The sequence below is a fragment of the Aptenodytes patagonicus genome, chromosome 10 (genome assembly GCF_965638725.1).
Source record: "Aptenodytes patagonicus chromosome 10, bAptPat1.pri.cur, whole genome shotgun sequence".
NCBI lineage: Eukaryota > Metazoa > Chordata > Aves > Sphenisciformes > Spheniscidae > Aptenodytes > Aptenodytes patagonicus.
In genome coordinates, this window is record NC_134958.1 from 20,835,953 (window position 1) to 20,850,447 (window position 14,495).

The following is a 14,495-nucleotide window of genomic DNA, read 5'->3' on the forward strand; positions in this document are numbered from 1 at the left end:
TTTCTGAAGGAAATGGGTTGAAAAATATTATGCTCTGTAACCAATAATTAAGGTAATTAAGTTTTCACACATTTGTTAAATCGAACTTAGAAAGCTATCTTTAATAGGTTGTCTCATTTAAAGAACCATATGTAACTCTAAGCAGCGAGGACTTACAGCTTTCCATACTTTCTTTTTTCTGAGAATGTTGAAAACTAACTTGCAACTTTTTAATTATTCCATTAAAATATATTCTTTAAATACTGACTTTAAATTCTTTACATTCATTCCAATGCCACCTTTCTTAAAAGCTTTATTTCTGGAAGAGACTCTAAAATAGATGGGGGGTTTCCTACACCAAAGTTTTGTCAGTGTATTCCATAATATAGTTGCATCCTGCAGGGCTAATACAGTAATGCCAAGCTAGAGCAAGTCTTGAAGTTTTTATCTGATTAAATTACTACATTAATAATAACATGTTTAGGTGAGAAGTTTAATGTAAATTGTGGTATCTTTGATAATGTAAGTTTTTATGGTGGTTATGAATTTGGAAAACGGATACATATTTTCCCCCTCCCCCTGTATCTCTTTTAGAATAGCACTGTTTGGCACTGTACTGATTAGAATACTGATTGCTTGTGTCATAATTTATATATAATTGAATATTTATTTCAAATTGTTTTCACCTGTAGGACATTCTTGGTTTTGTGTAGATTAAGGCTCACAGGCAGCGAAATGATGCCAGGCGAGCCTTTTTTTTTTTTTTTTTAATACCAACTTATAAATAATTCTGATTGTAAAGGAAGTCACTCTTCCTCTTCAGTTATACAATTACATCTGGCATTGGATATCCATATTTCCTCTATTCCCGTCATAATTAATTTTAAAGGTGAATTTGCAAAGATTATCTGATTTAGTCCATTAATATAATAATTTTAACTTTCTCAGTATTATTAAGATTAAACAATGCATCAGTGACTTTCTCTGTGTGGAAGTTGCAGAAATGCTTCAGATATCTTATTTCCTCTTCAAATGCAAAATTTCTTTTTATAGTCTTCCTTGGGTTTGAATTACTGAGGTTTACTCTTACCTGAACAGAAAGCAAAGTAAGTAAAACTATAGACTAGCTATATATATATTTTTTTTTAACTCCCCACCTCACCTCTTTCCCCTCGTTAAATGATGTCTGTAGACTGCCCAATTATATCATAAGGTGACTAGCAGCATCGTGGCCAATGGAGTCCCAGTCTTTATACTAGTAACTGACAATTTTTGCAAATGCATGAATTTCTTTTAGTCACTTCTACAATCTGATCGTGATAAGTACAGATAAGATAGCTGACACTAGAATCCTTGGGGTCTTCAGCTTATCAGGTGTGTCTGAAACAAAATAATTTTAATAGACTCAGAAGCATGGACCTTTACTTACGTAACTTGTTTCTGAATGTGTTGAACTGTAGCTAATGCTACCTTACATAGGTTTTTGTCACTCAGTCAAAATAAATGAAATAAAAAGCACAATTTTCAACAGCTTGATTCTCTTTATTTTCATAAATGTTACATCACTTGGTACACTGTATTTCCAAAAAGTTTCCAGTTTGGTACAGAGAGAACAGTTCATATTTTTACAAAATATTTTCTCATTACAGTGTTTTGTTGCATTCTTTATTCATGCTTTTAAATTATCTGCAGTTACTGATTAAAAAAAAAGTATGCCTAAGAAGCAATTTTAGCATACTTAACAGGACTATTTTGTATCTACCTGCCTTCCCTTGTCATAAAACACTTCGCCATAGCAGGATGCTTCTGTATCCAAACTATCCTATCAAAGTATTTTGATCCTTTGCATAACCTGCAGACTGCATCTTTGTGTGTGTTTTACTTGTATGCAGTTTTAAACAATATTAGGTTTGAATAGCTTGTTTTTTCTGACAGTCTTCTCATACATTGCAATATGGGGATGCACAGAGTTTACATTATGGCTGCTTTATTACCATCATCTATTATTTACCTATTTGTTTTCCTTTTGTAATAAACCTGGCCATGGTCCTTTCCTCCCGCTGTTGGAGTCAGTTTACACACCAGGTGGCAATGTCTGCATTCTAGCAATTTGGTATGTATGCTTCCTAAGCCGTTTCGTCCTCGGCAGGGCATTCATTGAACTCAGTGTGAACTTATTTCCAGAAGATCCTGTCATGCTCTGAAGAGACTTGGCACCAGACTCGTGGAAACAAATCTAGTAGCCCAAAGTATTCAACCTGTCTTGACTTTCTGAATATTCATATAATTTTCAGTTTCTTTATCAACCCCTTCTTAAACCATTCCTATAAAGTTTAATGTACTGCCTACATCTTTTCCAGTTATTGCAAAAAGTAGCTGTCAAGCATAGCTCATATTACTTTGAGATTAGCTGTCAGAAAGGTTCAAAACTTTTTTTTTTCCCCACGTTTTCACATTTTTAACAAAGCCTTCTTGGTCAAGCAAAGTTGAGGCCAAGAGAGATCCTTATTCTACTACACATAGAAGGGACATCAGGTGCTGGGGTGGGGGTACAGAGTTGGTTGGCAAAAGTTTTCTTTGATTTCACAACATACTATTTAATATTTACATTTCATCTCCAGCCATCAAAGGTTGTAAAAACAATCCTGCTGTTCCTAGAATACATACCAGGATGAAAACCCATAGAAAAATACGATCGATTACCATGGCAACGTACTTCCAGTCATCCTGAATCTGAAAAATAAATTGAATAGCAAGTAGGCATGTTTATTAGATGAATAACTTGCAGTAGCAATTAGTACCATTTTATGTAGGAAGCACAATTTTTTTCCATATGTAGATGTCTTTCATATATGCACAACTTACATATCTCTGTTTTCATTGACAAATGAATTCATCTTGAAGAAGCTTTATTTGAATATGCTATTTGTGGCAAAGTCAAAAGCTGCTTCTTCAAATACAAAAAGTTGTTCACCAAGCACTGGACTTCATGAGATACAACTTCTTCTGCATACCAAAAATGAAAGTGAAAAGCTTTACATTCTTAGGTGATCAGGTTTTTACTGAAACAGACTTCTCCTACTGGTCTTTAGGCAGTATGTAAAAAGGCAAAGGTTAACTGGTATATAATTATTTGGTACCTTTCTTATGTAGTACTGAAATTTGATAGTTCTCATGCACGGTGTAAAATTTATCTCCTTACCTTCCACATAGGGAGGGAACCAAGTTTCCAAGAACCAGGTTTTTCTATTTATCTTTTTTTTTTACAGTGGTCATTATAACAAGAGTGACACTGAAGTATTATATATGTTACATATTAATAGTAACTACATTAGGCGATCATTTTAGTTACTCTTGAGATTACAATTTAAATTTTTACTTCATTTTTTCTTCAGGAAGGCTAACAAATTAATGATACATTTGTTGATTTTGAAATTTTGCGCTTTTTAGCTTAGAACTTGTTCGTTAAGGCAGACTTAAAAAAACCAGAACACCCCCATATTTTCTATACCAACTAATTCCAAATAAAGTTCTGATTTCAGCATAAACAAAATAACTTCATTCTACCTTCAAGTGCCATACTGCAGAGGATTTAAATTCAGTGATGATTTTGGTGGTGTGGCTACTGTTCTTAGTATATTTGAGGAACGTGATAAAAAGAGAAGGTTAATTTTTTTTATTGCATCAAGATGCAGTTTTATGAAAGATTATGGTCCCTGTCTTGTCGCAGTTGTCTCATTTAGCTACAAGCACTTTACTCTGCAGCAGCTGCAGAATAAGCAACAACATCACTGTGAAGAACATTCATTCTTACGTTCTTTATTATTGATGGTAAGCTGTGGGAGGGAGAATGTAACTTTCTAAAGGCCACAGGGTCAGCAAATTCCACTATTAAGATTATAACTTGGAAAATCCGCACTCTGAATCTTGTAGGACAGATACTCAAGTGTGTTTCCCTAGCAGTGGTTACCTTAATGTTCTTCACTCAGTATATGTGTTGTCAATAAAGAGAATGTTGTGCAACAGAGCTGCTCCCCCAAATTATCTACATTCAAAATTGCACATACTTGTAATACAGCTTGGGTAATTTACTTGTATAAAATAATGGTCCGTGTTGTCCTTTTTTTCTTTTTTTTTTTTTTGGGGGGTGTGCGTGTGTGTTGAGATCTCTTTTTCTTACAGAACACACTAATGGCAAATGATGTCTGCAGTTTGAGTAATAGTAAAATATGTTCTTACCTCTTTTGCTTCATTCTGCATTTTCATATTTTCTGCAATGTATTTAACACTTTCAATAGCATCTCTCATTTCTGGTGACAGAACTGAAAATGAAAACAGAGGATCTACAGACTCAGAGCTTGAACTTCTTGTGAGATTGCCACTGAAATCTGAGAACTTCATTCGTTGATACTGACAACAGCTGCATGCCACATCTTGACATACAAAGCCATCTTTGCAGCATTTGGTTTCAGAACTGTTGAAGCAATTTAAGTTTGAAAACTCAGAAGTGAAAAATGATTTTGGCTTCTGATTATTCTCTTCATCACTGGCAGGCCTTGTCATAAACATGATCCTGGGAAGTAAGTTCAAGAAAATGGTTCTCACCCACACAGGCATTGTGTGTGTCTTGGGTGTTCTGTAGTGCACGTTAAGTACAAATACCGTAATGACAATAGATAGAGTTACAAATATCATGGTGAAAAGGAGGTATTCTCCAATAAGCGGAATTACCAGGGAAGTAGAAGGTATGGTTTCTGTGATAACAAGAAGGAACACTGTTAAAGATAGAAGGACTGATATGCAGAGTGTCACCTTCTCACCACAGTCTGAAGGCAAATAGAAAACTAATACAGTCAGAAAAGAAATCAGCAGACATGGAATAATCATATTGATAGTGTAAAATAAAGGTAAACGCCTAATGTAAAGAGAATATGTGATGTCTGGATATATCTCTTCACAGCAGTTGTATTTGATGTCATGTTTATACCCAGGAGCTTTAATAATAGCCCATTCTCCGCTCTCCCAGTAATCTTTCAGGTTCATTGTAGAGCCAATTAAAACTAAGTCAATTTTTGCTTTATCGTAAGACCAGGAACCAAACTTCATGGTGCAGTTCTGGTAGTCAAATGGGAAGTAGGTTACATCTATTTTACATGAGCTTTTAAATATAGCTGGAGGTATCCAGGTCACATCACCCGTGTATTTTAATAGGGCCTTTGTCTTGTCATCAACCTGGAAGTCCCCAACTGCACTGTAAAGCAAATAAAAATAATAAAAATTAGACTGCAACTACTTCAGGTAGTTTCATAGATTCAGATCATATACATTAACTCTTTAATCTGTTTTGGGAAAGTCAGCAATTACATGTTGACATGGAGCTGAACTGCGTATGCAGGACTGAATCAGCGGCTGTCTTAGTTAAACTGAAATAAACAGCTGTATAAATTTACTGTGGAGGATTTGAAAGGAAATATTCTCCCTTAGAATAATATGACTCAGTGCAGTCAATATTCAAAGCAGCAAACAAGGGATTGCAAATGGCAGTTCGACTAGATGATTGTTGTAGGTCCCTTCCAGCTGAACTATTTTATTCTATTCTGTTCTAGATCAAGCACATCAGAACCCAAGGGCTGATAAGAGGATACCTGCAGTACTGGTATTTCCACCTCTTCTGTGGACAGTGCAGGTAGTAACTATGGAAAGAGGGAGTAGGGTTGGGGTACCTCTTTGCATAAGGAGTGTATTTGGTGAGGGTTTTTTTAAGTCCCACATTGCTATCCTGATCACACGGATCATAAAAGATCCCTATGACTATTTCAGTTGTTTATAAGAAAAAGTAAAACTAAAAAGGTAATACAAAACTTTAAGGCCACAGTTAGAAAAGGAGTGTCATCACTGTTGTTTCATAGACCTAAGTTTTAGATCTGTGTAGCTAAGTCCATTTCACCGAGAACTGCTTCCATACACAGCAGAGGGATCCATTTAGTTATGGTTTGGCTCCTCACAGTCACAGAAACTGACATCCAAAGTAAATTTACCAGCTTTTATATGTCAACACTATTATTATAAAGGTGTCAAATTGCAAGTGAAACTGCTAAAAAGCTAGCATTTGCGGGTTTTTTCAGTTAAAGGTCTGACTCACAGACAAGAACTCGCCAGTCTAAGGGAATTTCTTGCCACCTCCCTTGTAGACAGTGATAAAAATAATAGTAAAAGTGGGGGCTTGTAAAGGGGAAAAGCAAAGTTCACTGTGCCCTGCCCACTTGCAGCTCCAGGTTTGGAGCTGGCTCCTGCCTGGTGATGCTGATGTAGATGGCATGGAGGCGAGTACAGCAATAGGGAGACGTGGGACACAGGTGTGTTGAAAAGCAGGCTTTTTCAGTTAATTCAGTGAACCTGCTGCTGATTTTTTTTAAACTAGTAACATCACCCCCCTTCTTCCCCAATTAAGAAAATAAATATGCAAGAGTCTTACTTGTTATATAAAACAATATCTGGCTTCCAGATCTGGCCAGATGGCACTCTGATGAATTCAGCACCTCCGTAGTCCGCTGGATTCCACCGAAGCTTGTAATCGTTCCAGATCTAATTGTGGAAGAAATGAGTCTATGTTAGGTTTGTGAAGAAATTGAAATTCAGTGGACTAGACTCAAACCAAGTGCTGTCATATCACTTCTAGGGTTGTTTTATTTTGGATACTACAGTGATTAGATGTTTCTTTGACAAACACGTATGTCTGGTGTTTATTCACATGGAGATTGTGGGCCTATTGGTCCAGATATGACTTAGACGTGTGTGACTCCATGTCCCAGGAATGTCAGTAGTTGAAACAAGGTGAAAGAGGGAATAAGACACTCTTGCCAGAGAGTGTAGGACTTTAATAATAACTTAGGTCTCAAGAAGCCAGGTATCTGTGAGATGGTGAAAACAAATTCATAGGAGGCTCTGGTGCTAGATGGGAGCATTGAGTGAAGGACCCTGGGTAGGTGGGTTAGAAAGAGCTGCAGGGTGTCATTGCTCAGTTAAATAACAGTCTTGTTCATTAGGGCTTGTTAAACCCCAGTTTAACAAAGTGGAATATTAAGCTGAAGCTGGGAATGAAGTTGCTTATTAAGGTGACTGCAACAGTGAGTAATTGCATTTTTAACCCCTAAAGACTCTTTTAAGTGAACTCAACATTTTTGGTTTGTTCTCAGTTTCTGGGAGCTAAACAGCATGAAGTGATGCTGTGCGGGACCTCTGTGCTGAGGCGCTTCCTCTGTGCATCAGCGTCTGCCAAGGCAGAGTGCTTGGGAGCCTTCAGGGCAAAAATACAGTATTTAGCAACAATGTTAAGTGTAGGAAGGTTTGGGCTGCAGCTGACAACTCACAACCCGAGTTAACAGCTGCACCCCGAGCCAGGCCCGTGTTTAAATGCTGCAGCACCCAGAGTCGGTGAGACAGAAACGTGGAAGGGTCGGTGGCGACGACGTTGTTTCTGGTCGGTCGGTTAACGAGGTGGGAGGTGCCCTCTTGCAGGTGTGCGGCTGGGGCTAGGCCCTAGCCCTGCCCGGCCCTCCGCGCCGCCTGCCCGGGCAGAGCCGGGCCGGGCAGAGCCGCTCCCCTCCGCTGACATCCGGCCGGGGCAGCCCGAGCGTGCGGCGGGGGCGAGCCGCTGAGGGATCTGCCGCGCGGTGTCGATGCCGGCTCCCGCGGCGGGAGGCGTCCCTTAGCGCTGCGCGGCCGCCGCGCGCCGCTGGGGGGCAGCAGCGCGCCGGGGAGGGCGTCGCGGCGGCGTTCCCGCCGGAGAGCGGCGCTGAGGCCATCGCTGAGGGGGGCGGCCGTTGCTGGAGCCCCGGGCGCCGGCGGAGGCCTTGCCTGTGCCCGTGATGCCTCCCTAGGCTGCGGCTTTGTCCCGAGGGAGGCAGGTCTGCCGCTGGCCTGGCGAGCCTGGTGCTCCCGGGAGCGGAGCCTCTCTGGGCGGACGGCTCTTCTCGCCCCTGGCGCGGCCCGTGAGGGCCGGAGTCCCCCCGCCCGGAGTGGGGAGCACCTCCCGCGCTGGGGAGGAGGTGAGTTGGTGCCGCCTGGGCTATCAGCGAGCTCTACTTACGTGCTTCAGCCACAAGTTGGTTTCCATTATCTGGTTGACTTCATCCTGGAAAACAGAGGCGTGTCGGGAGAGGCGCCGGCCCTCCCGTCGCCCGCGGGCGCCCCGGCGGGGCGGGTACTCACCACCTTCACCAGCTGGGACATGGACACCTCGAACTGGATGATGACGGGGTCCGAGACGTTCTTGACGGGACGGACGAACTGGTTGTAGCTCTCGAAGAGGGCCGCGTAGAGCCGGTGCTCGGCCTCGGAGCCGCCGCAGCCTGCGGAGGGCACGGCGGGGTGAGCGGCCGCGGGGGCAGGCGCAGCCTCGGAGGCGGCAGCACCCCGTGTGGGGAGGCTTGGCCGGAGTGGGGGGCAATGCCGCTTTTGGTACCCGTCTTGCTGTGTATTAACTGCTTAGCATCGGTGTGATGCGTCGGGAAAGGCCAAGCCTCGTGTAAGTGGGTAGTAGTGTGTCATGACTGGCATTCGCTTAGGCTGGGAGAAGAGCAATGAAAGGCAATGCTATGACAGAGTTTTTCTCACGTACATCTCTGCAAATGGGTTAAAAAAATAGTTTCAGGGAGTTACTGAAGAACTGGAGGTGCAGAAGCACTTTCCCCTCACAAACCTAATCCCCTAGACCTGCCGAAGCTGCAGGGGTGTGGAGCAGAGGAAGGGAAAAGTGTAACCTGACAGACCAGGCCGCTTGTAAGCTGTCAGAGCGTCTTGCAATAGGAGGATTCCGAGGAAATGAGAACTCTGCTTTCTAGCAGAGTCATGATTGCATGATTATAGTGATGATAACAGCCTGCTTGTTAAAATAGGAAAAAAAGGATTAAAAATTGATTAATCATTGTATTCAAAGACTTTTCAGCACGTTCAAAGAAATGTGCTAATTATCCATTTATTATTCTAAGTAATTTTTATTTATAGTGTATTCCTTTTGTCCATTTTGCTGCTGATAACTGCTGCTCATGGTGCCCTGTGGCTGACAGAAAAGCTGCAAACTGAAATTCTTAAACAACAAGGTCTTTCAACTGTTTCAGGATGAGGTGTGAGAGCCTGTATTTCAAACTACCGTTTTACTCTTGGAGCTAGCTAGGCAATATCCATCCTGACAGCTGGATGCTATTTAAAAGCCAATGGCCTTTTATTTTTAGGGGACTCTCTCTTAAACTCTCTTCTGGACGACACTTCCTCAAGCACTCTACCTGAAAACTAAAAAAAGGCCTGTTTTGTCATTTATGGATGACACTATGCGAATTTGGCAAAGGCACAGAACTGAAGTCTGTTGAACATACTTTACAGCTCCGTTGAAACACAAATATGAATCTACAGATATTTGCAAGGACATGTTTATTTTTTTGCCAGACAGTTGTTTTTCAGTAGAGAAAGAGATGGGAGGCAGAAATATCTGCAGGTGACTGATCTGTAGTGTTTCACAAAGCAGGTGTTACTTTCTGATCTTTGTAAGAGCTCCCCTCTCCCTAAGACAAGAGGATTCCCCTCATGTGAAACTGTATCCAGCTAAAACCTCTTCTCCCTCCCCCCCTCCGTTCACTTGGAGGGTAATTTTATTCTCAGATCAGTGAAATCATTCAAGCCAACTTGTTAACTAAAAAATGAACACATTTTTTTCACACTTTTTAACTGCTAGCATTGCCTTTATTGATATATCTTTTACTGATATCTCATTTACCATTTATTGATATATCTTTCAGATCAAAATTTCGTGGAATAAATACTCCTAAATCTTTTAGGAAAATAATTTTAAAGCTAGATCTTAATGACTCTCTATTATAGTCAATCCCAAATTGCCTGCCTTTTTACATGTCACCAGCACTCTAATTAAATCTAGCATCCACTGTATCTAGAGAAGTGTATTATTATTTTTTTTTTAAATTTAAATGTTTTGGTGTTTTCCATATCTGCAGAGAGAAGGTGCACTGTTTGCAGCATGTATTTAAAGCTGTTTAATATTGTCACTTTCTTGTGGTCTTCTCTATAATATGTAGAAACCGCACCTTTACGTGTAAGGTGCTTTCTCTTCTTAATGCTAAAATGTCTTTGTGTGTCCTGTTTGGCATCTTGAATCAGGACTAATTAACTACTTTACAAGGAGAAATTAAAAAAAAAAAAACCAAAAACAAAAAACCCCAACAAACTATGTAACAAAAAGAGCTGTACTAAGATTCTGTACATTTATCCATTAGTTTGGAGCGAGCTTCAGCACTTCTTAAAAATAATTTGCACCAAAGTCATCTCCTGTTCACTTTTTCACACACACCCCCCCCTTCACCAACAAAGAATAAACAAATTAAGGTTCACTCACCTTGACAGAGAAAGCAAACAGCAGCAGTTAGAAGGACAGCGTGCATGCTCTCCATGGTGTTATGAACTACTGCCTGTCGACAGAGGCTGTTGAAGATGAGCTTAGCTGCCAGGATTGTATGAGCATAGGAAGTACAGAGAGCTCCACTCCTCCGATGCGTGAAATGCCTGGAAGCAGCAGACGGCAGGACCCTGAACACAGTTCTGCGCAGTGAGCTCCCATTAGGTTTGCTGTGCTGCCCCCTTTCTAGCTACCCAGGCTGTCAGAGCATTGGAAACAGAAAATAAATTGCAGGCAAAACAGATGTTATTGTAGGCAAAGAGCAGTCTTCTGGCAAGGATAATAGGCAAGAGTCCTTAAACTGGTGCATAAATGAACCCGGTAATCTGACAATGCTAAAGATTTTTCCAGTCAGCTGCTATGCAGGATCCTTCTCTATCAGAAGCTCATGCCAAGCTACTAGTAGAAGTTTAATTAATAAAAATCTTATAATTGAATTGTGCTGGAATGGATATTGACATTAGGGATGCTTGATTTAGCAGTGAACTGAGATCATGGGACCTGACTTTCCAATTACGCTGTTAATGTTGAGATTTTTTTCCTGCCTGTGTCTCATCTTGCAAGCGCATGTGCTAGGTGCTTGAATGTATAAAAAGGATGTGCTATTCCCAGGAGTAATTAAAGGCATGTACAACTTGCCAGGATCTAAGCCCAGAGTAACATACCTAGCAGCTGGGATCCGGCAAGAGCCAGGGGTTTGAGTTGGAGACCAAACTTGACCAAAGCTCTTGAGAATAACTGTCTTTGGACCACTCCTGCTTTCATGGATTAGAAAGGTGAAATTTGGGAAGGGGAATAAGAGTATAGGATCCTAGCTTGATCCCACAAAACCTTATTGTTCAGGGGGAAGGAGGTGGGGGAGAATGGGGAGTTGTGTTTGAAGTTCAATCATAAAATCATGATTTGCAAAGTGGCTCATTCCCAGGTGCCCATCAGCTTCCTTGTTAACCTATGTGTCAGTTTTTGCACCCCCTTGAATGACCAGGTGATGCAAGGTTCATGCATGCAGTGGTTGTTGCACACATCTGGGCAGTCTGTGCGGAGGGAGGAGGGGGAGAGAGAAGAATGTGGGATTCCACCCTTGGTTTTGGAAATGACGAGAGGGAAGCCCTGTGGGACAGGAGGCCGCACCCAATAGGTGCTTCTCTCCCTGCCGTTAGGGAAGGATAAATGATGACCCCATTTGGCACTGTGTTCAGAGGTAGCACTGGGAGAAAGAGCACCAGACGGGGTTCAGCTGCTCTTGGCACAGAGCTTGTTTATCCCGTCTGCCCTATCTCTCAGAGCATCATTCACTCCATCCCCAGACACATGCTCTTATGATAATTTCTGTAATTCTATTAGCTTGGAGGAAATAGGCTTTACTGTCCGTTTGATTTTATTTCTTTTTTCCAGAGAACTCGGCTGCTTGGTCTTTTAGCTTAACCCTTTGTGGATACATTTTTTTTTGCCTTTCCAGGGCATTGAGACTAGATGTTTTCCCTTTCTGCCTTCTTGGTTTCCATGTATAAGCAGCATTATAACTGAGATTTTTGTTTGTTTCTTTTTAGTCCCAACTAGAAATGAGCTAAAGCTTCAAAGATCAGATCATAACCCGTGTTCCCCAAAAGTCAGTGCTTAAGCCTGAATAATTTGGAAACATTTGATCTGCAGAGGCAGCAAAGAGCCATTGCAGCAAAAGATACAGGTATTTTAGCTTAATTTTCCTAGTTACTGAAATTTTCAGTGGTGTTTGTATGCACAGATATTTTGTTTCTAACATCACGTGCTGGATCTCCTGGTGATGATCCTCAGGTTTGTAGTAGGATTATTTTTATGGCTAGGGAGAGTGATGCGATAAGAACACATCACCATGACTGCATTGCAGAACTACCTAGAAGAAGAATTCGTATGGGTAGGCGGAAACTGATCTACCCAAGAAGATCTGCAGTGACAAACTACGGAGCCTTTGCTTTTTAATAAACATGCCACTTCTAGAGGTGTTTTGCTTTGTTAAGATTTATTAAGATCAAATCTTAATCAACTCAGGTGATGAGGAAAATCCCACCTTTGTCTGGGGTATTGATGCTCCCTCTATAAAAAAGCCAACACTGCTGGTCTTTCTAGTTTGCTGTGGCTGCAGGGGTGCAGAAACAGTCCCAAATAAACTCACCTGGAGGCAGATGGTACATGCGTGTGATGGTGTTGGCACTTCTACATGTTCTGACGGAAGACAGGATTAGTCAGGGTTAAAGAATTTTGTAGTGGTAGGGACCGGGGATGGAGCCAACAGAGGCTTTTCCTTACTAGTAGGGAAGCAAAGGCTGGTTGCACACTGCCATTGAAAAATAGTTTTACTGAAAAATATATTTTGAATGACCACTTTTCTTCTTTTTTTAATGAAAAACATTACTGTAAAAACCCTGAAAAGTATAAATGTTGAAGTTTATTTTGTTTGATGAACTGGGACCTTATACTCATATTAGCCTGCAAGATGATATTTTTAATGTTTCCTTTTCTCCAGAAATCTTTTATTTTTGAAAGTTTGCCCAAAAGCCAAAGTGGAAAACTCTACAATTCTTTGACAAGTTAAGCTGGGAACAGTTCTATGTATTACGTAGGAGGAGCTGCTGAGGGTTAGGCAAAAATAGCATTTCCCATTTTGAAACCACAGTTTTAGGAGGTCAGATTCTTCAAAGTTTTAGGAATTTGGATGAAATTTTCCATTCTGAAGTTTGCTATGGATTGAATTATTTCTGGAAACTTTAAAAAAATACGGTGGTGGTTTCCAAGAACATAACTAGGGAAAAGCATATTGCTTCACTCGTGATTAAAAAAGAAATAAGTTGGCCACAGTGTATGGAAAGCACCAGAGCCCACCATTTCCTGGATGAGGAGCTCTAGTTCTGCAGGGATCTCCCTGGGGCCAGGGATGTGCCTTTTGAAAGCTTTTTCTGGGTTTGTCAAGTCTGAGGCCTCCATCTGCCTGTGCTCTGTGTTAGCTGCTAGCTGAGCTGCCAAATCCTTTCTAAAACTTTTGTCTATGCTGGGGATAATTCAGCTGAAGGCTGCAGTTAGGGAGCCAAGAGTTATCAGTCATTACTGCTCATAAAGATAAGGTCAACTATGAGATGGGAGTACTGGAGGTCTCATTTCAGTTGCATTCAGGCAGTAAGAGGTAGGATAAGAAGAAGAAGGGACCAGGGAGAGCAGTAGTGATTGGTAGGAGGGTGAGAGCAGGACAGAGCCAAAAGTGCTGTTCGTGCTGGGTGAAAAGAGCAGAGGGAGGAGTCTCTGCACAGGTCCAGTGTCAGCTGGGTGGACTGCAGGGTCCATGGCTGACTTGCTGCACCCTTAGTTGCTTGGCTGGGTGAGTCCCTCTCCCTTCTGCCCTGCAGGAGTGTGTAGTAGCTCACAAGAGCGTTTAAGTCTTTGCTGAGTAGGTCTGTGCTGCCTCTTTCAGATTCACTGTTCAGGGTTATTGTGGGATTTAAAGGGGCTTCACCTTCACACTGCCTGCGCAGTGCTGGCAGCTGCTCTGGCTTCCCTCTGGCTTCTCTGCAAGCAGAAAAAGCTGCTTAGCAGCTGGGGCAGTGTGTGCACGTGTGCTTGTGGTGTTCTGTGCCACGGCAGCTCCCGGCATATAACCTAACATAGAGGAGCATCTTCCTGCATGGGTGAAGGCACCCCTCTGCTCCCGGGGGGCTGCCTGTGCCCCATCTCATCTCACAGCTGTAGTTTCAGTTGCCTGCAGAGAAATAGCTCTGCTCTCTAGGTTTAAGAAGGAGAAGAAGACTTGAGGTAGGGAAAGCAGGTTTGACCCATTTAAACTTTACACCGCCTACCAGTCACCATAGGAAATGTCCAGAGGGGTTAATGTTTGGGGAGATGACCAGAGCATTGCCACCCTCTGGGAGAGGAGGATGTGGCAGCTTCTATGGTCACGGGGCACACCTGCATTAATAGAGCTGTCCCACAGTTATCCTTCACCTTCTTGCCCTGTCTTCAGCGATGGACACAGTTGCAGCGCATAGAGGAAGGGGAATGGAAGGGAGGATGACGGCGTTAGAAC

General features: G+C 41.9%; 1 protein-coding gene across 1 annotated transcript; it reads right to left on the reverse strand.

Moving 5' to 3' along the window:
- Positions 1–1,541: 1,541 nt before the first annotated feature.
- CHRNA3 (cholinergic receptor nicotinic alpha 3 subunit) lies at positions 1,542–10,479 on the reverse strand. The gene is made up of 6 exons (XM_076348438.1): positions 10,385–10,479; positions 8,191–8,330; positions 8,069–8,113; positions 6,455–6,564; positions 4,219–5,230; positions 1,542–2,712 (listed from the first exon to the last, which is right to left on the reverse strand). The coding sequence occupies exons 1-6, from the start codon at positions 10,437–10,439 to the stop codon at positions 2,584–2,586; spliced, it is 1,491 nt and encodes a 496-aa protein (XP_076204553.1). The 5' UTR covers positions 10,440–10,479; the 3' UTR covers positions 1,542–2,583.
- Positions 10,480–14,495: the final 4,016 nt, after the last annotated feature.

Excerpts from the sequence above, each read along its gene's own strand:
- CHRNA3 (XM_076348438.1), bottom strand. The coding sequence starts at position 10,439 with ATGGAGAGCATGCACGCTGTCCTTCTAACTGCTGCTGTTTGCTTTCTC. Across the intron at positions 8,114-8,190 it reads TGTCCCAGCTGGTGAAGGTG|GATGAAGTCAACCAGATAAT; the intron begins GTGAGTACCCGC and ends TCTGTTTTCCAG. Across the intron at positions 2,713-4,218 it reads TGCAGAATGAAGCAAAAGAG|ATTCAGGATGACTGGAAGTA; the intron begins GTAAGAACATAT and ends TTTATTTTTCAG.